Source organism: Ascidia mentula, chromosome 1 (assembly GCF_947561715.1).
Source record: "Ascidia mentula chromosome 1, kaAscMent1.1, whole genome shotgun sequence".
Taxonomy (NCBI): domain Eukaryota; kingdom Metazoa; phylum Chordata; class Ascidiacea; order Phlebobranchia; family Ascidiidae; genus Ascidia; species Ascidia mentula.
This window is the reverse complement of record NC_138566.1, coordinates 13,382,988-13,403,797: the sequence shown is the minus strand read 5'-3', so window position 1 is coordinate 13,403,797 and position 20,810 is coordinate 13,382,988. Positions and strand designations below refer to the sequence as shown.

The 20,810-nt window shown below is 35.8% G+C and overlaps 1 protein-coding gene across 5 annotated transcripts; it reads right to left on the bottom strand.

Annotated features, from left to right (window-relative positions):
- Nucleotides 1-105: 105 nt before the first annotated feature.
- On the bottom strand, nt 106-14,224 carry LOC145910738 (uncharacterized). 5 transcript variants are annotated; one of them, XM_082997940.1, is made up of 19 exons: nt 13,299-14,224; nt 12,591-13,213; nt 11,580-11,743; nt 11,486-11,525; nt 8,752-8,887; nt 8,557-8,694; nt 6,934-7,002; nt 5,102-5,231; nt 3,673-3,834; nt 2,715-2,872; nt 2,583-2,662; nt 2,385-2,531; nt 2,240-2,315; nt 2,045-2,164; nt 1,869-1,982; nt 1,545-1,628; nt 759-937; nt 630-688; nt 106-494 (listed from the first exon to the last, which is right to left on the bottom strand). In XM_082997940.1, exons 1-19 carry the CDS (start codon nt 13,307-13,309, stop codon nt 315-317), a joined length of 2,670 nt encoding a protein of 889 aa, XP_082854066.1. In that variant the 5' UTR covers nt 13,310-14,224; the 3' UTR covers nt 106-314. The 5 variants fall into 5 exon arrangements, with proteins under 5 accessions (XP_082854066.1, XP_082854075.1, XP_082854082.1 ...); XM_082997949.1 differs by having other exon boundaries at nt 2,583-2,656; XM_082997956.1 differs by having other exon boundaries at nt 374-494; nt 573-688.
- Nucleotides 14,225-20,810: the final 6,586 nt, after the last annotated feature.

Below are 20,810 nucleotides of genomic sequence, written 5' to 3'. Positions count from 1 at the left end.
GGCCAAACAATGCATAGCCACGGGCCGTTTTGCTGTTTACGATGCAAGAAACTAAATCAATGACCAACACTAACTTCAAGTAAATTAATCTTTTTTTGCTATAGCTACAGCTTTATACCTTTATTGTATTCAGAATAACTCAAAACGATTCTTTGCAATGCACTTAAATAATGACACCTTTAAAAATATCCAGGCAACATCATCAAAAAATCTACTCTCTGGTATTCAGTCTTAATAAAAAACACAACATTTCATAAACAACTAAACAGGGGCAAAGGATAAAAAAATAATTTATGTGTCAGACCATCACTACTTCAAACAATTGGTTCATTGTGTTTTTCAGTTAAATTGGAAGACAATGTTCTGCCCACAGTGACCGGGTAGCTGGCGACTTCACGCTGCTTCAAAAGAAGCCCTTGTCTCAAAATTGATATTTCATGCAAAATTTTTTCCTGACGTTGTTGTTGTTTCAAATTTCCATCCAAAAAAGGGAACTAAATATGGTCAAAATACATTCCAATTTTGACATTACAATAAAGTAAAACAAAATGTAGTAAAGCAACAAAACCGACTTTTGATGTTAAGCTCCATGTGAAATATAGCACTTATTCACATAAAACATATCCTACTTTTGCATCATGTGAAGAATGTACTTCCTCCATGTCTAGATTTCTTTTTGGCCTCATATCTAAAAAATGTAAAACATCATTGTAAATTTTGCACAGTTCTAAATTTATCTGTTGAGTAAATATGCTTACCATCAAGCATGTTCGTGTTAGGTATCACATTCTGTGACAACTGAGCATTTACATTAAGAATGCTGTCACTCCTTCGATACTCCACAAAAGCTAATGTTTCAGGGACTGGTGAACTAGAACTATGTTTAGAAGATTCATACTTAGCTTCATCAGTAGTAACAGACATAGCAGTTCTTTTTCTGAAAATAATACACCACATGGCATTAAAAAACTATTGTTGTTTACCTGGACCTGAAAGTCCACCTGCATTTTTCGAGGTGTTTGTGTGATAAACCTTTAAAGCAAATTTTGCAAATCTTCTAGCATTATTTTGAAGAGAAAATCAAATTTAGTTTCATCTGTGTTTTAAAGTACATGTACCGTTAATTTCAAGTCCCCGCTGTTGCCAAAACCTCTTGTAAAACTTTGTATATGTGATGCAATGATGCAAATGTGGCGTGGTCAATAAACCCTTTAATAAAATCATCCAAGTAACAGCCCCTCATAACCCAAAGCAAAATTTACCAGATGCAGTTGGGATGAACTAAATTGTACATTTCCTCAAAAAAAAATATATATTGGTGTAATATAAGAAGCAGGACAGATCAAAAACCAAAATTTATTTGAAAATTAACAAGAAGATAAAAACAGGAAAAGAACAAAATAATCATAAACTTTAAATAAGAAGGACCCCCTAGTAATCACCACTTGGGGTTCCACAAACCGATGTTCTAAAGTAATCCAGGAATACTGTGGAGTGCTTGCTAAAATTGGAAAAATATTTTTAATTGAACATAAAACTTTTACCTTTCCCATTCATGTGCTGCTTGATTCTGGGAAGAATTCTCCAAAATTGAGATCGAGGTTTCATAGTTGGAAGATGTGTTTTTTCTGTTACATTGATATTGGTTAAGTGTAAGATAGTTGTTATCAATAAAAATGTAACACAACCGAGTTTAGTATATCACTGCAAACAAATCAAAATCCCAACGAAATAATTTACTAAATACCAGTTGGCCATTTTCCCTATCCTAACACTGAAAATACAATTGCCTGCAATTTGGTATCTGTATTTAGCTATGTCCACACCTAGGTAAATGAATTTTAACTTCAACCAGTAATGTGTCATACCTAGTATTGTCAACTTTTTTGTCTTTGGCATGATGGCTTCCAGTCTGTTGATTCAATATATTTGCTTTTTTTGTCTTACTTCGGATTTGTTGAGTTTGTTGGTTTCCAGTATACCTTCAAGATATCCCAAAATCATAATACTCTTCATTACATACAATGTGTTTAATTATGCAAACCTTTGAGATGCCGACAAATATGTTTTTTTTTGTCCAACTCCCCATTTTGGCTTTGTCTTTTTCTCTGGGGCTCTTGGAGCTAAACTGATTTCTTGGTGTTTTGGTTTTTCATGATGTTTACTGCATTCATTAAAAAAACAAATAATAAAGTTATGGTTAAACCGAAATTGTAAGTTTGTTGTGTGATGGGCATACTTCTCTACAAAGGATGATAATTTGTTTCCAATGGTGTCTTTACCTACAACATTGTCTGTTTTTATGGGAATGGTTTCTAGAAAAGTAGTAAAAGCAAACAAACCAAATTGTGAGAATTTGTGAGTTACAATAATTATTTTTTCACCTGTTTGTACAGCTGCTTCAGTAAGATGCAAGTTTCTTGGTGATTGTAACAAAGATATTTCCAACTTTAATTTTCCACTTGGGTCTGTTTGATATGTGACAAAATGATTTTCTGCATGCATTGATATGGATGATTCAACATTCGGGTCTGCAGAAAGAAAAGTAATTTTCTTTTGAAAAGGACAAAACCACACTTCACCTGTTTTAGAATGTAATGTAACTTCTTGCTGTTTGGTGCTGGTATGGACAGCATCAGTTTTAGTTGGCTGGGTGCTGTTTCTTTGAAAAGAAATTTTTATAATAAAGAAAACAATAGACGTAAAAGGCTTACTTATTTAAAGTCTCCAAATATTTTTTTTCAAGTCTGGAAGTGTCATGTCCATTAAGATGTAAGTTGTGCTTTTTGCGTTCCATTTTGTCTTTTCGAGCATGTGCTTCAGCATCCTTAATTTGTTGGTATACTTTAATGGTTTGTTGTTCACGTTTTTCCTGCAAACAAATTTTAATAATTTTTGGGAATTTTTTAAAAATATGTTATAAAAAGAGTCCAAATTCTAATTTGCAATTTATCCACGAAGAGTGTAAAACAAACAGTAGTGCTACTGCTAGACTTAGCAATTTATACTAGTTGTTGAATGTTGCTGTTTGGTGGTTTGGAAATTGCCTTGGTAATGGATTTGGAAGTGACCAATAGGAGACATGAGGCAGAAAACATATTATGTGGGACATAAACATAAGGAAAGTCAGCAGCAGAAAACATGCTGCAAACCTATGGCAGTTTTGCTTACTGATCAGTTTTGTGAGTTTCTAGCTGAGGTCATTAATTTGCATGACAAGATTCTCAAATTTGCAGACAAGATTCTCAAATTATCACAAAGATAGACCCAAAACTCTTGTCATCATTGTTGTGGAACAATTAGTATGTCTTAATACACTTTGTTTCTGATTCAGTGCCTAACATCTCTCTCTTTCATAGTCAGGTTTGTCACAAAGCAGATATTTTAGAGTGCAGTGCCCACAAGTTATCATGGAGTTTTTGACAATTGTTTGCTGCCAACCAAGAAAAAACCTAATAACACAAATGTGGACAGTTAACAAGGTTTTAGATAGTGAAAGCAAAACAAAAGCAATCCTATTGGTTTTGACTAGTTTAAGATTATCAGTAATTACACAGCACTTCATAAGGATATTCAATGAAATAAACAAAGGCAACAGTTTGGGATTTATGATGGATCGTCTGTACTAGTTCTTAAACAAACTAAATGCATTAGATACAGAATGAATTTAACCTCTTTAACTAGTTGCAAATTTTTCTCCCTTTCCAACTGAGCTTTTAATTTCAGACGATCCGCAATTAGTCGCTTTTCTTCCATTTCTTCTTCATACTTTCTAGCTTTGTCCTCAGCTTCCTTGAGTTTTCTTTTTGCATTAACTTGTTCAGAGATGGCACGCTATAACAAAATATGTTTTTTCAGTTTGTAATACACTTTATTTTCTATATATAAACACAATTTTACCAGTGATGTGACTCTCTTAAATTTTAACAACTCTAATTCTGAGATATAGACTTCTTGTAATTGTTTAAGCAAAGGGTGTCCCAAGTGACGTTAGAGTAAAAGCTGTGGTGTGACCCAACTAATGTGAGGATGTTAAATAATTTGTGCATTTTTCACATGAATCAATGAACAAAAAGCAAGTCAGCTTTTGCCCTGCAAAAATATCAAATGGTTACCACAACAATGAAATTTTTTGTGGGTTGTGGGTAGGAATAAATATGTTTTTTCGGTTGTGGGTTGGTATTTTTTGAACCAGTGTTCGTTGTTTTATTGTCTTTTTTTTGGTTTGGATATGTTTACTCAGGACATAATGTTAAGCTTGTTTTTTGTTTTTATTCTTTTTTTGAGTAGAGAAACTGACAATGCAGTTAAGGCAAAATTAGCCTTTTTATTGATTTTGATAAAAATATAGATATCGCACCGGCACTGATCATTTACCACTTATTGTGAGCTTATAGTGAATGTTACAAGTTTATTAATTTCTATAAAATTAGATTATCGACAATTTATATCCTATAACAGGCATTGATTCTAGTTGATAAGTACCACTGCGGGGTACAAGATCAGATTTCATAAGGGGTACGAGTTGCTTGGTCAGTTAATTATGCAGATTTTACTTTAATAATAACCTGTGGAGTAACTTTTTAGTATCAATTAGGCAAGCGGGAAACATTTCATGATTTCACTCTTAAAAATTTTGTAGCAGCAATATAACACTATGGCTGACAACAGCTTTTTTTAAAAAATTCACTTGACAAAACAGTCATTTTGTTTCGGCACATTTTGCTTTTTTTGCGTTGTGAAAAATGGTTTTAATTTAGTCATATCATTATTTAGTAGTGAAATCCATTTATGCTACTCCAGGTATCAAAGTTAAAAACATAAAAAAATATTTTGGCTATGAAGGAGGTATGGTGGATGTTCAAACCAAATAAAGTGGCACAAGCCATAAAAAGTCGGAGCAAGATCTAAATAATCAATTTCCCGGTGAAGTTTGAACTAACAACCCTAGCCTAACTACTGAGCTCCACGGTTAGAGTGGAACAATCCTGCTTGTGATGAAATAGCAAGAAACACGTTTGCGTTAGTTGAATCTTATGACAAAAGATGGCCTTAGTTAAAAACTGTGAGAGCCATCACTGTAATTCATAATTATCCATACCCTATGTTCCTCTTGCTTCAAGCGACGTAACTCAATAGCATCAATTTCAGCTGGATCTAGCAGAGAGGTCATGGACCTCAAATAGTTTGAACGATCTGATTTTGCAGTACTTAGAAGATCGTTCTTCTCTCTGAAAATCATACCAAAAAAACTAATGGAGTAATTTTTTATCACCAAATTTAAAACATTATTTTGATATGACCACTGTTAATTCCAATGAAATTTACACTTAAGGTTGGTGAATGTAGTAGTTTTTGAGATATCACACAAGACTAAATTTCCAAGGTGATTTTACAATCGTTGTTTGTTCATATCTCCACCATTTCTTGATGTATTTACATTGTTAAGATGATTCCACAGATAAATATTGAAAAAAATTAATTCCACAAACTTTGAAAACAAAATGTAGGCTATATCATAATAATCCATGACACTAAATCAGGATGAGGAAAAATAAAAAGGACTAGGTCGCACTGCGAAAATTAAATTCAGTTTACAGAGAAAACTACAAAGAGGAGAGAGCTTTTTTTAAGAAACTGTTTTGGAATAGATGTTACAATTACCAGTAAAATTTTACTCATACATCCCAGTCAATGATTCTGAGTTCATGTGGCAAAAAAAATATTACTTTCTGATAAAAAAGAGATGTTGTAGGATATTTCACCTTCGACTTAGAATAGGGTTTCAGATGGTGGCTAGCGATCAATAAAACAGCTAAACAAATGAAGGTAATGTTAAATTTTTACATCCTGCTCGCTCATCTTCCTCATTTTCATATCCAACAACAAAACATTTTTACACCATCATAATATCAGAAATTTTAGTGTTGACCAAAAAACTGCAACTGGAAGATTGTAAACCCTCACACAAAAGGAACATCATGAAGTGACAGACACCCAACTTAAACAAAAAGAAGTTCATCAGTTATCCCTTTTGTTACTGTGTATTCCATATATTTAGTGCCATGTTCGTAATTTTTATATACTTGTGTAGCCACAGACACCTAGTTTTTATATTTCAAGGTGGTGGCTGTATTGTGACATCATAGTTTGTTCTTATGAAGTCATCAGATATGACATAACTGTCTATGAATTAAATGTATGAGTTGCATTTACCGAAAGGGCAACACTCGCAATAAACACACACATGATTGGTGTGTGTTGTAACCAACAAATAGCGGGCAATCATACTTGACAGCGGACCTTGCAACAAATTTAATGCAACTACCTCAGAGAACTCATTTAAAACTAGGTCACCTCTTTTGTGTTTGCCGTGTAAGGCATAAGGGCACCGTTTTTTTTTGTGCAATAATATAATCATTTTAACCAAACATAATTAATGGAATCTAGTCGACAAAAAGATCGAAATGCAATACCCTGTGCAGATTTTGTGAATTTTTGGTTTGCAGCCACCTGTTTAACTATTTAATTGCCGCTGTTTACTGCAAGTGAAATTTTGATGAAGCAAGGTTTAATATACATAATAGCGGTAGTATATTGAACAATGATGTTGTAGTTTATTAAATGTAGCTCATTTTAACTCCTGTGTGCGACGTAAACAACCACAACTCCAATTTGAAGTCTGCAAAGTGTAACCGATTCCCAGCAAGTATATTTATATGGATAATAATACTAGAGAGCAATTAAAATGACAAAAAAACTCATTACATCACTTTACGGTTAAAAAATTTAACATTCTGACTTCTACAACATAATGCATTTTTTGTAGTGTATATTGCTGTTGTAGCGCTCACTTTACCGCATAACGCTTACTGTTGTTATATTTGTCTCTCTTACTAGTATAAAAAACTAAGAGTAAAATATTTCACTTACGGTGAACGTGGAACCAAATTGCCTTGGATTGGAGTTGCATCATTGCCCATATCTAAGTCGCTGGGTTTTCTGAAAGAAATAGAATAATGTAATTATCAATTGTTGGAGAGAATTGTTTTGCATTAACAACATATCAATGAACTAAACATTTTTGTTTGTCAATTCAATCATTCTAATCAAATGCAATATTTCAGTTGGATTTCAATTTCAACAATAAGACAAAGGGCACACAATTCAAAACAACACAAAGAGAATAAGTTAAAATAATTCAGATGATACCGTAAAAATTTTCAAGGCTATGTTCTAGGGATGTGCCAAATGGACAAAGATTCGGGTTTGTGCGAATCCAAATAATTAGAAACATTTTTCGTGCAAACCCGAATATATTCGTATGTAAGTGTGACGTCAATAATAGTTGGTCATTTGCATTACGTGCGCAAATATGTTGCTTCACCAACTATTCTTTTGATATCATACGACAAATAAATTGCGTACAGTTGATTTCTGCAAAGTTTATTGCACTTTTGGAAACCAACAACCGAGTCTACACTATTCCTCAGACGAACAGTGGCCTTTACCGCTAGTGTTTAGGAAAAACGATACTTTGATTGACATAACGGAATAAAGCCGTCATGTCATGATTGACCAAATATAATGTTGAACAACACAGGACTTCCGTTCTTTTGTTTTCAAATGCGCTTCTGTATTTTGGTGACGAAAACCCATGCTGTGCTACCGTTATTGGTCATGTGAAAAAGACAAAAACTTTGGCGGTTGTATCACACAACTATATTATGCTTAAAAAATATTCGCATACAAATCTTGCGCAATATTCGGGTTCGTACGAATCTGAAATCTGGGCTCATATTCGGCGAATCTATTTGGGTTCGGGTTCGCCTTGTCACATCCCTACTATGTTCCACAAAAATTTTGAACCATATTTTACTTTGTTGCAAAGTCTACATTGGCATACATTTAAGATATATTACACAAACAAATTCGTAGCTCATGGTGGAAATATTGCCATGTCACCTTGCTCATTACATGCTATGATTCTTACACAGCTTTTCAAATGGAGACGTTGTGCACATGTTCAAAAATTGTCAATGAGAATCAATACAATGGGGCAGTATTAAGCAACTTAAAAAGGGCAGATCAGTGTGCTTTGTACATTGTAACATTGAAAACTCACTCTAACATTTTTATTGTGGCTACAAATATCTTTCTTAGGTGGCGTACTTGAAGTCATGTGAAATACAAACATCAGGTAAATACAGGAAATATTTTATTTTTATATTTCTGGAAATGGTTATATTTTTGATATCTTCAAAAGCAAAATTCCAGAATGTCTAAGGATTCTAAAAAATCTACTAATATACTTTACAGTTGGATTTGAAAACAGTTTTTTAATTTTACAGCTATTTGCAAAAATATAATCATGCACATATAATCAATGGCATGTAAATATTTGGTACAGTGCATGAAACAATCAAAAACAAATAACTTTCCACAGAAAGTTTTTAATGTTACACTAAAACACTATACCATTGTCCCAGATTTTACTGACTCTTTGGTTAATTGCATTAGATATCACAAAACTATTTATTTTTCTAATTAACATACCTCTTTGGATTGGGAAGAAATGTATCAAAGTGTTTAGTCCATGCTGAATCATCCAATTTACCATCGGTTAATTTATTTTTTTGTCCTGTTTTAGCTTGATTTTTGTCATTAATTTGTTTTTCCAATTCTTCTTTCCAACTACAGGAAGTATTAGACTGTCAGTGTGTGTCAGTAGGAGGTCATAACATGATATACCTCTTTTGCTCATCCTTTTTTTTGGCCCTGTAAGCACGGTCTCTTGGCGATTCACCAAAAAAAAATGAGGATCTCATAGAAGAAGGGAAAGATCTCAAAAGTTCATTAGAAGAGGCCAGTAATGTGGATGCAACATCTAAGAATAGAAATAATAAAATATCCACTTGAACATTGTCAATTTAACTATCTTCTTAGTAGTCAGTTATTAGTGATGTGTTGAATGCGAAAAAGATAAAACAATATGTTATTGATATGCAAGAAATGTTTTCCTATTTGTACTATCGCCAATGAACTGCAACACTTGAGAAATTTATTCGTAATAAAAAATGTGACGTACTACTTTTAAATATTGTTGGGGATTTTTTTCCAGTTCTCAGTGCTGGAAAATGTTTTTTTCTACCTTTGTAGTTGGATACCATATCTATAATTATATTTTGTATAAGTAATGCCATGCTTACGCATAGCAAGGCGGGATCGTGTCACTACGCAGGCCCTCCATATTTGGCGATCACAGCTCTAATATTTTGATCATAAGGTTCAAGGCATTGCAGCCAAGCTGGATCAGCCTCTTTTCCCGACAAGTCGGAGCGAGATCTGAAAAATCAAGCTCCCGGTGAGGTTTGAACTCACGACCCTGGGCTAACCAGGCCCAACGCTCTACCAACTGAGCTACAGGAGCTCAGTGGCTTCACAGGGTATATTGTGGCCAAGGTACACTGGTGCGCAAGCACACAACTTGTCAGGCCTTCACATGCGTAGAGGATCTCCACCACCGTAATCAGACAACGCAGAAGTAATGCCATGCTCACGCATAGCAAGGCGGGATCGCCCCACTGCGCAGGCCCTCCATATTTGGCGATCACAGCTCTAATATTTTGATCAGAATATTGGGCAATTAGCCCAGGGTCGTGAGTTCAAACCTCACCGGGAGCTTGATTTTTCAGATCTCGCTCCGACTTGTCGGGAAAAGTGGCTGATCCAGCTTGGCTGCGAAGCCTGTGAACCTTATTATATTTTGTATATATATACATGCTTTTGTCAAGTATGCACTGAGACTAAGGCAAAAACAGGTTGATTGGTCAATCAGCTGGACAATTACCTGTCTTTGTTTGAAAATATTGATCAATTTAAAATCCTTATGTGGACAATCTTATTTTGTGACTGTTTATACTCACAGTCATATTTTATTTGTTTAATAGGCATTGTGGTTTTACATTCGGCATTATTCCTTGCTATAAAAATAAACATTACTTAACATCGATATTACAAAAAAATGCATTAAATGCTATATTTTTGTGTTTTGTTAAAGCTCAGTGAAAAACCTCAAATACACCTTGCACAATTCTATCCCTTATTTGGGGTCTTTAGCGAAAGTGAAAACAGATCAACAAGAAGATTATAAAAACACATACTTTTTGAACTAGATCAGTGTTTCTCCAACCTTTTTGGTTCATGACCCCTTTTAGTGATTTTGCAAGCTGATCACAGATCTTTTTTGATCTCATGACAAAGTTTCTTGTCAGGGATTTTTATCAAAATCTTTGCACCTCCCTTGATAGGTCCCTCTCCCAGGTTGAGAAATGCTGAGCTATGTAGCTCACTATGTACATAGTTTTATGGAATATAAGGATGTTCCAATGTTTTGTGGTTTCTTAACTGGGTGTTCATAAATGATGTACGCCTAGGGACACAGTAACCTATCCAGGATCTACAGGAACAATAGTACTTTCATGCGAAACGAATATGTTTAATTATGCCAGAAGCACAGATTAATTTTGAACTACAATATAATACTTTCACTGCCAGTTTGGCAGATCAGCATTGAAGTTAAAATTGTAAAGGGACATCACAAAACAAGACGGCGGGAGTCCACAGAGTTTACTAAATTGGCCAAGTGGTCCACATGAGAAAACCCTGTCCTTTCTCAAAGGGCAAAAAAATTTTTTTTCTTCCAAAAATTGGTTGGGTGTCTTTCAGAGCAAAGATTCCAAGACAAGGAAACACTATTGTCAGCAGGTAGAACAATTGCAAAAAATTCAGTCATTAGCCAATTCCTCATTTAATGCATCAAATAGATACATATTATACGTAGATGGTAAACCAGTCAGGCTCTGAATTTTTCACTTAGTGGTACTTCTTAGTGCTAAAGTTATATGCTGCACTAATGACTTTATAATTTTTGACAGACTATCAATACAGAATATATAATAGCTGACTGTTAACCGTTAATATATTAATATACTTCAGGCATGTTATCACTATGATATGACCCAGGTATTTTTTGTGTGTGATACAATCCTCTACGGCACCTTTTCTCTGAAGAAATAATATTTGAAAAGTGGCATTTCATTAACCACTTTAGCATGAGCGCGGACAAAAAGTATGTATTGCACAGTCCGACCTAAAAATCCGAATTACTTGATTTTCATCACAAAATGTTGATTTTGTAGTAGAAATCGAAATAAACAACTATAATTTTCTACAATTAAAATTTCTCAAACGAAGAAACTGCTATACTATGTTATGCTTAAACAATTGCCAGTTTAGCAAAGTTTTCATCTAATTGATTTAGTACAGCATAGTGTGAAAGATGTAAGGGTTTATAAAGTGGAATTGCAGGCACACAAAGTTTTTAGGATTTTTTAACACAGGTATTTTAAGAATTTACATAACTGGCACTTGTGTGTATTAATTACATTTTATACCATGTGTGTATTAATTAGCAATGGCATACCTGTTTGATTTGGTGCACCTTCAGTACCTTTTTTTGTGTCCTACAATAAATGCATACTATAATAGTTTTCACCATGCCTACCAAACATTCATACCAATGTATCTTTTTTGCTTTCAATTTGAGCATTGAGCTCTTGAAGCCACTTTTGCTTTTTCTTCTCTATTGACAATTGATCTTGATCTCTCAATCCAAATCCTAGTATTGTGCCAGGTTTATGAGAAAGAGGAAATAAATCCTTGTCAATTCCATTGTTTTCCTCTATTGAATAGTAGCAATTAAAGTTTCACATACACCAAGTTATTTTCACTGATCAAACAATCACAAAGTTAACAAACTTGTAAATTACAGAAGTTAGCTTAATATATTTGTATTGTAAAATATAATATCATTGAAGTTTGGGATTAAAAAAGAATTGTTGGCAATTGCCCTTCACACAATATGCTGGCCAAGCACAGTTGGAACCAGGGGCGTATCCAGGAATTTTTAAAGGAGGGGGTCCAAATTTTTAGGGAATTCCATGATTTTCAGGTATAAACTAAGGTTAATTGTGGGTGAAAATCGCAAAATAGGAACGCCGATGTTCCCGCCAACCGTCATATAAACGGTGGCTTTCTACGCAATTGTGTAACGCTATGGGACAATCGATGCGAGGTTTTGCCGTATAGTGCTTGCACCATAGTTTTATTACTACTGCTTTCAAAGTTTAACAACTACACTAATTGACTTTCACGCAAGTAAACCGCTTGTCATCACAACGTGGCCACTGAAAAACGACGTTTTGTCCGTAAACTGACAAAAAATTACCTTTGTTTCGTAACAATGCAACATGTTTGGTAACAATACCAAGTGTTCGGTATTGATGCTCCCTGTTTGGAAACAAGTCCGGACCCCTCGGACCCCCCTGGATACGCCCATGGTTGGAACTGAATCATACAGCAAGCACCCAAACCATAATATCACAAGGGGTGAGGCCCCTCGACCACCCCCCCCTCCCTATGCAGTCGGCGTCAATGTATGGTACTGGTGGTAAAATTGTTGCACCCGATTACCCAAATTCTGGGATCATAAACTAGTGATTGCACGATCAAAAAATCTCTTGTATTACCTTGTTTTGTTTCATTTTCTTTGTTTGTAGTTGTTTCAGAGGTGAAATTGGAACTTTCATCATTATTCGTGACTTTATTCTGATCACCAACTGACTCCAGAGTTGGTTCAGATAGATCTTCTTGTAATTCATTCAATGTTTGTGATGAGGTATTTGCAATTTCTCCACTAGTTTCCAGATGCGTTGCACTTTGGTTAACTTTTACCAAGTTCAGTATGCTGTTAAGCTGGTCTTGAGTCAACGTAACATAGTGAGTGTCAACCTCTATGGTTGCATGGTTTGGTTTATGCTGTGGTCCGTCAGAAGATATTTTCAATTTGCTTTGTTTTAAAGCTTTGGGTTTCTCATAAGATGAAGCTTCAGTATGTGCTAGTGGTGATAAAGATTTGTCGACTATGTCTACATGTCGCAAACCTCTTCTTTTTTCTTTTTGTTTACCTGCCTGAACATCATGCTTATTATTAGAGTTCTGCTGATTTTCTTTTTTGTTTTTCTGTAAATGCTTAACATGAAGCCCAGATGGTTTATTTTTTGAATAGGATGTTCTGTTCGAGTGTCCCATCAAAATAATCTTTGGTGCCGTTTTGCCATTCACCACTGCTGTTTGAACAGTTATTCCATCCCTACAAAAGATTAAATATAGAATGCCTGTTGCCAATGTAGGTAAATTAACAAAATTGTATACATTTATGCATTTCCCTCACTTACCCAACATCCATGTTGACTGCAGAAGCAAAGTTAAATTCAATCTGTCTCCCTATGGCAACAAATAAAGTTTTCCAGTGAGAGCTAATGTGTTCACTCCCACTGATTGAAAACCCAATAGATACAGTTAGTTTTACTTGACAGCTGTGATGTCAAGTTTTGATTTTGTCACATAAAAATGAGATAAGAAAAATTAAGATCTTGTGTACACATAAAAAATTGAAGCCTAACAAAAGTTTTTTGTTGTTGAATAAAAACAGGCAAGGGGTCCAGAGCGGAATCAAACTAACTATGTTCAGATATCGGGGAAACCCCACATTATGTCACAACAAAGATGATCTCATACTGCGACGTCCAGCCAAAAAATGACGGCAATGTGGCATTATTGGGCACTGTTACACGCTATTGAAAAGACTCCCGTTCTATTAGCAGTTCTCGCAAAAGGACATTCGATGCCAAACGGCACAACAGCAATGAAATAACAACCCAGTAGTTTTACACTTATGCACCATGGTTCAATACACACTGAGCTGAAACCAAACTGTTTTAGGGTTAGTTACTATTCACTTTAACTATAACCCTCCTAACCCTAAAATAGGTTTCATTATTAAGTACAGCATACAGCCCAATTCCATCGCTGTTGTATGCCAGTGTGTGTTACTATGGTCTGTGATACGAATATATTCGGGTTCGTGCGAATAATGTCTCCTATTTATTCGGGTTCGCAGTGTTCGCACGAACCCGAATCCTTGTCCATCTGGCACATCCCTACAACAAACACTAAAAACTTGTTTCGAAATAAAATGCTATCCCCACAAGTCTGTCCAGAAAGCACAAATCTAAGACAAGACAGTGGCACCAACAAACTATATACCTCATAGATACCTACCTACTTACCAAACAAAGTTTTAATTTCAACCACTCGAAAAAAAGACAGTTATCATATCGTCGAAATAAAAAAACAAAACAAAATTATATCACGCACCACTGCACAAAATTACATATTGCGAAACGATCAATTATAAAATTCAATACATCGGACAGTCGTATTTCTATGTTGCAACAATGGACTGGCGCCGAACCACATACTACACAGTTACAGCACAATGATAAGTTTAAAGGGGCAGCGAAATGTTTAATAACATTTGTAAATGTTCCGAGCGGACGAATTTTTTCACATGAATCAAATGTAGCCCAGGGCACGTAGAACAAGGTGCCGATTATTATTTTGGGGACTCATAGCTTGTATTCAAACCACATGACTGGACGCACAGGTACTAAACTGTCTTCTTCCACCTTACATAAGCATTGTCGTTTCTCCCAAACTGAACAACGAACTATTTTCGTGCTACAAAATGCAATACGTCGTTAACCCCCCCAGCACAAACAAAGAATTTCTTTAACATCGGTTGGTGTCCGCGAGCGGATATTCCGGAGGATGTGTCCGCAACCCAGGTAGTTTTGCAAAAATTCTAAAAGATTTGTTTTCGGTAAATATATTTTTTAGGTGCGCAAAAATTACAGAATTTGACGATGCAGTTGAAAATTTTATCGTTTTGTCAAATTGTAAGGCATCAATCGAACTCCAATATATACGTTGGAAATTTTATATTAGCAAGGAAGGTGCTTAGTGATAAAATGTTCAAAAATTGGCGTAGGGCATTTGATGGCTTATTTTTCAATGATGAATTACGTGAACACGTTTTTGTTCCAATTTTGTTTAATTGGCATTTTGTGGTTTTGAGGTGTAATCAGTGATCAACTTGTAATTTATGACTCCGTTGCAAGTCTACAGGCTGATTTATTGACTTTAATCCGTAACACCCTCGTTCCGATTCAATAAAACTTTGTTCAAATATGAATGTTTTGGTAAAACTTAAATCGAATTGTTGCTTATTGATGCAAAGCGTTTTTTGAAAAAAATGTTGCGTGTCAAATATCACCTTGGCGACCAATAAAATAAAATGAGGTCTTTTAGCGCCACACTCAAAAATATCTCAGCTACACTTCGAACCTGAAACTTTACACGAAAGTTAAATAGCCCCTTACGTGTAGGTTTGTTGGCAAGTGTGTAATAGATGTTTAGCTGGTGTAGGATTTATGTTATGTTTACTCAGTGATAACACAAAACCTAACTATGACTCCAAAAAGACTCCAACACTGTGCAATTAGTAATTACTGGGTTGTATTAAAATTAGTAAAGCATTCGAGTACTCACAATAAAAGATGCAATTTCAATGATTCAGTTCGAGTAAATCCAATGGTGGTACAGCGAAACTTTGTGATTAAACGTCATTTTTGTGTTAAATTGTGCAATTCGATTACTTCGCGTACGTCACCTCTCATTGAGGTCACCTCTCATTGACGTAATGGCGCGATCAACGATGTTGAAGGCTAATGTGTACGTGTTACACAAAGTTTGAATGTTGTACATCTAATGAGGAACTTCAGGAACCTCATTTCCATCTTCAGCTTTCAATCCCTCGACGCGGCCAAACGGGGTGAATGTTGCTGACGTCATATATGTACAAAAACTTACAAAGCGGTACCAGTACAAAACAAAGGCGTTGGAATTGGCGAGAGAGCACAAATCGCATTCCTTTTAGGTTAATTTGGATACACAAAAGTTAACAACACTCTTTATGACAATTGCATACTGTGACAAGCCAAAACGAAGATTACGAGTCAACAGTAACCACTAATTTCTTCGCATGGGACTGTGCGTAAGAAATGCTTACATTTTCTCTTGGGTCGGTAAAATTATATATCGGAACAGCATAGGTGTGTATCATCAGACAAAACGACCTGCATCAATGCGACTAAAGCGCGTACAAAAAGTAAGGGCTGAAATGTATGGCCTTCAAAAAGTAATTGGCTCATAATTCTTGGGTCAACAGAAAAAACTTTGGCCTCTCATAAACGGTAAGCAAACAGCAGGTGGTTTATGCACGAGACTTATCCCCTCGTAAAAAAATACATACGCCACAAGAAAACGTCTTAAAGAGTAGACGGGGATGTGATTTTGTGGCAATGAGAGCAAAAAAAATGTTTCGTTATCCTACAGCAACAAACGTCATAAAAAACATAAATGGTTAGTATTACATAACCACTAAGGGCTAGGCGTTTGCTTGAAAGAGTAGAAACAAAAACAACATGCTCATTACCGGGTAATTTTCGATAATGTTCCGACGTTTGTAGCCAAGATTTCTCAAAGGATCCTTGATGTTTACAATTGCAGACCAACAGGCAATACACATTTAATCTTATTTCGTTCCCAATAAAATCTAATACCCGACGTAACGTACCCTCCGTAGAAGGTTTATTGCTAAATATGCACATCAATCTTTAGGTAACGTAACACAACTACACAAGCTGCCTTTCAATGCAATAACGATTGCCGTAGACACGCACGTCAGCAGTCTGCAAAACTCGTCCTCATACATTTACGCACAAAAATACATTTACGTAAATATAGGGTATATTCTTAAAAAAATCGTCCCTCCTATTTGACAATACTGCGTATATGAGTCGAAAAATCGTCCCTCCTATTTGACATTATTCGCATATGAGTCGATCGTGTTTATTTCAGAAGTTTTTTTGTAGATCTCATTCGCTGACAAGCTGACCACCTCTGGTCTTATGTAGTAAAAACGTTTTATTCAGACAGGATTAAACTTTATCAAGTATTTATTTCAGGTTAAAAATTAAAATGGCACCTAATTATAAAAAGTAAAATACTATTTTGCATATACGACTTCAAATATTAAAAAATTGAGATTGTAGGCCTGCCTAGAATGTAAGCAGCCCTCGATTGTAAGCCGTATGTGACGGTGTTACAAAATTATTACAAGCCGTCCTCGAATGTAAGCCGCACGTAAATGTTAAAAGCAAAGCAAAGTACCATACAACAATACTTGTCAACAAAGCTGTCCTTCAAAATTGTCAGATACGCTGATAAATGTGTGCTTTAAAACGTATTAGTACGACAGAGCGAGTAAAAATAAATTTCATTGAAACAAAGAGCTATAGACATAATGTCGGCATAACATTATAAAATGTATGTCGTATGTGAATATAGGCCGTCCTAGATTCAAAGCCGCACAAACGGTAGGTTAACAAAGTTTATTAGCTGCGGCGTATGATCGAGTTTAATTCGGTAACTTGTAGGTAGTATAAGATATAAAATGCAGTAATTCAATAACGATATGTAAAATTAACGTTTCCAGTTGCAATTATTGGTCTTGTTTACTGGAACTTCACTAAGGATTGTTTTTTTAACGTTTGCTTGTCTGGTTCATTTACGTTGTAGCCTTCGGCGCAAAATAAACATGATGACGATGAACTGAAAAACGATCCTATTTTAGGTTTTAATATGGAAACACGGAAACATATAAATATGACTATTATTGTTGCTTGGAACTATTTTACAGAACAAGAAATTGGTTTGGTACAAAGCTATACGTTTTCCATCAGGTTGGTCATTTTGTTCAGTTTGTCGTTGTTCCGTTACGAACTAGACCATATAACACATGCAGCTACCCGTTATTCGCAAGCTGGGAGCTTTCTTTTTGAACTACCCGCTTTTAACTAGGGCACTGTCGTTAGCAACTACCCTCTATTGGCTGGAAGACTATTCTTTCGTTGTTCTATAATGAAGTTGGGATTATAGCACATGCAGCTATACCTACCATTCGCTTGCTGGGAACTTATTTTTCAACCACACTCTGTTCGCGGGGGACTTTCTTTACGGTGTTCTATTACGAGGTAAACTAGCCTATAACTAATGTAGCTGGAGGATTTTGTTGTTCTATTACGAAGCAGATTTTATTACATGCAACTACCCGCTTATTCACTTGGTGCTGGGAACTAACCGCCTATTCGCTTAAACTCGCTCAGGGAAAAAAACAAATACTTCGGGAAGTGTGTGGGCATATCGGAAAATTTACACCGGATGCAGAGTTTTATTCGTTCTCATTGCTCTACTATGTATTTCTGTTCACCTCTTTCATTAAAAGAACTTGTATTGGAATCTTTTATCTTGCTTGCGGGTAAACACTGCATGTATTTCTATTCTGAGAGGTAAGCTGAATTTTTTTATTATTATAGCATTACACATTGTTCGTTTTCAATGTTATGGTTGCAAGTGGGGTTCGCGTGCTGCTTTGTTGTGGTCACCGCAATCAGAAACATTTATGAACGAATGTCAACGTTAGATGTAGATTCCCAAACCAAAATCGATTATTTCTTTTCGTTATTGCTGTGATTTCTATGTTTGACGCAAAACTCATAACAAAGGCTGCGCGTGCAGACCTCGTGCGGTTAGGTTTGCTTGTACTTGTGTTGCCAGTTTTTTTGTCATGTGCTTTAACCTGATTCTATTTGAATAAGGATTCTACTTGAATAAGGCGTGGATAATGTTTACGTCTGATACCTGTGTTTATCTCTGAAAACTGTGTGACATTTGGAAATTTTGCCGGCATCTGATTGATGCAGCTTGTGCATGTGATTTCGCAACGGGCAGCCTATGCCTGCTTATAGATCGGTCGCAAAACAGTTTGGTGAGTGTACTAGAATGTCTGCAAACCGTGTACCGTATACAATTGTATTTCTTTCTTATTTATAGAAACCGTTCCTGTTCCATTGGTGTTGTGCTGGTCATTTTCGTTGTATTGAATACAAGTGTCTGTTGTGTTCTGCGGGCTTGGCCACTACCTAGGAGAACTGGGACGCGTTTTTAACACATTTGGGATGAAGGCCAAAACTGCTGTGTAGCGTGTAACGCCGCCGATCCGTTGAAAAAGCACGTTACATTAGATTTAAGATTAAGGATGTCAGCTGAGCGTTTGGTGGGTAAAATATGCTCGTGGCCTCTCTCTTCGCAACCTGGAGATGTCGTTCATATCATCGTAGCAAAACCATCAGGATATTGGAAAGATCTAACAAAACTAGACCAATGCATTCAAGTCGCCTGTATAAGAGCTGTACTATTTCGAATGCGTTCGTACAGAATGACAGGGCAAATGAGACTCATTACACTTAGCCATTTGTTAAAGGCTAAGTGCAATGAGTACTTACCAACAGCATCAGAAAAGCAAACCATTTTAATCATCAGAAAAGCAAAACTAATGTTATTCATTCATTGTTTCGGTAGTAGAGTAATGCTTAGTGGATTCCAGCACCGGTATCTTGGGGACAGTCTGACGAAAGTGTTTCCTCAACGGATTGCATTCCAGTTTAAACGAGCTGTCTTCCCATGTAGGCTCTCGTTATTACAATTGGTGTTGTTTATCTTTTTGACGGTCCGGTATGTAATGAAAGAAGAAAGATCGCTGGTTCTTTTGTTACCAACTTGTCGTCGACGGCTCGTACCAATCAGAAACGAAGTCAAAGAATCTGAAGTGACGTGGCTATTGACGCTGACGGTTCTGTACGTTTCACTTGAGAATTATATTCTCAGATAAATAAATTTCGTTTAAAACAATGAAAAGCGTGGATTAAAATATATATATGCAAACCTTGAGACACGTTTTTCAATCAGTTGGAATCTAACATTCCGTATTGCGAGATTTCAGTTGGTTTGCTTTGTTTAAATAGGCCTAATGTTAATACGAAACTAAAAAAAAATAATTTGACGAGGCGTGCAATAATAATGTCTTGGGCAATACATATTTAAACTAAACTTCATTGTACAACCTTCCTCACCACCAACTCCAAACAACCTTATCCATACCAGCCAGTCATGCAACGAAAGAAAAAAGTACAAACATCTAAGCTGCATCGGTTCTGTCGCTGACTGCATATGGCCTAAGAAGGTGAAGAAAGTGCTGCAGTCAGCTTGCTCACAACCTGTCCGTTACGACTTGACGTTGAACCTGATGTAGTAATGAGTTTATCAGCTAAAGCTGTTATTGATATCGACCTGACTCTAAGGCGCACAAACGCAACCAGAAAATTCGTCAATCGTCCCTATGAAATCATTGTACATTGTGTAGGCATAATGTCTACTAATAATTGATGTTTAGAGCAACACAATCCTGCGGACCCCAGTCGGCACAATCCAGTTGCATGAGCGTAAGCGATTACATTTCGCTATTATGGCATTTATAGGGCAGCAGAGAGTTCGCTGGGATTCATTGCTGTTGATTTAAAATTTGTAGGAATGTTGCAAAACAAAATTACTCAGATTCAAATCCGAGTAAGCCTTCAAAATCAACAGTCAGGTATTAGGCCAAATATGAATGTTCGCGACATCCTAGTTGCACCATAGTATACTCTTATGGTAGTGCAACCATTGTCTCCGTCACGCATGACTTCCAGGAGATCAAATGCGACTTTTTGCATGCGAAGAGATAGGAAACTCACAAATAAATTGGAATTACTTAAAACGTGGGTAGAGTTTCGAGCTCAATTTTTAGTATGTTAAAGTTAGTACTATATTGATTCCAATAATTAAAAATATTAAATATTTCCTACCCTTCTTTCCGACGTACGGTGATGTTTTGTCGAACAGTTTTT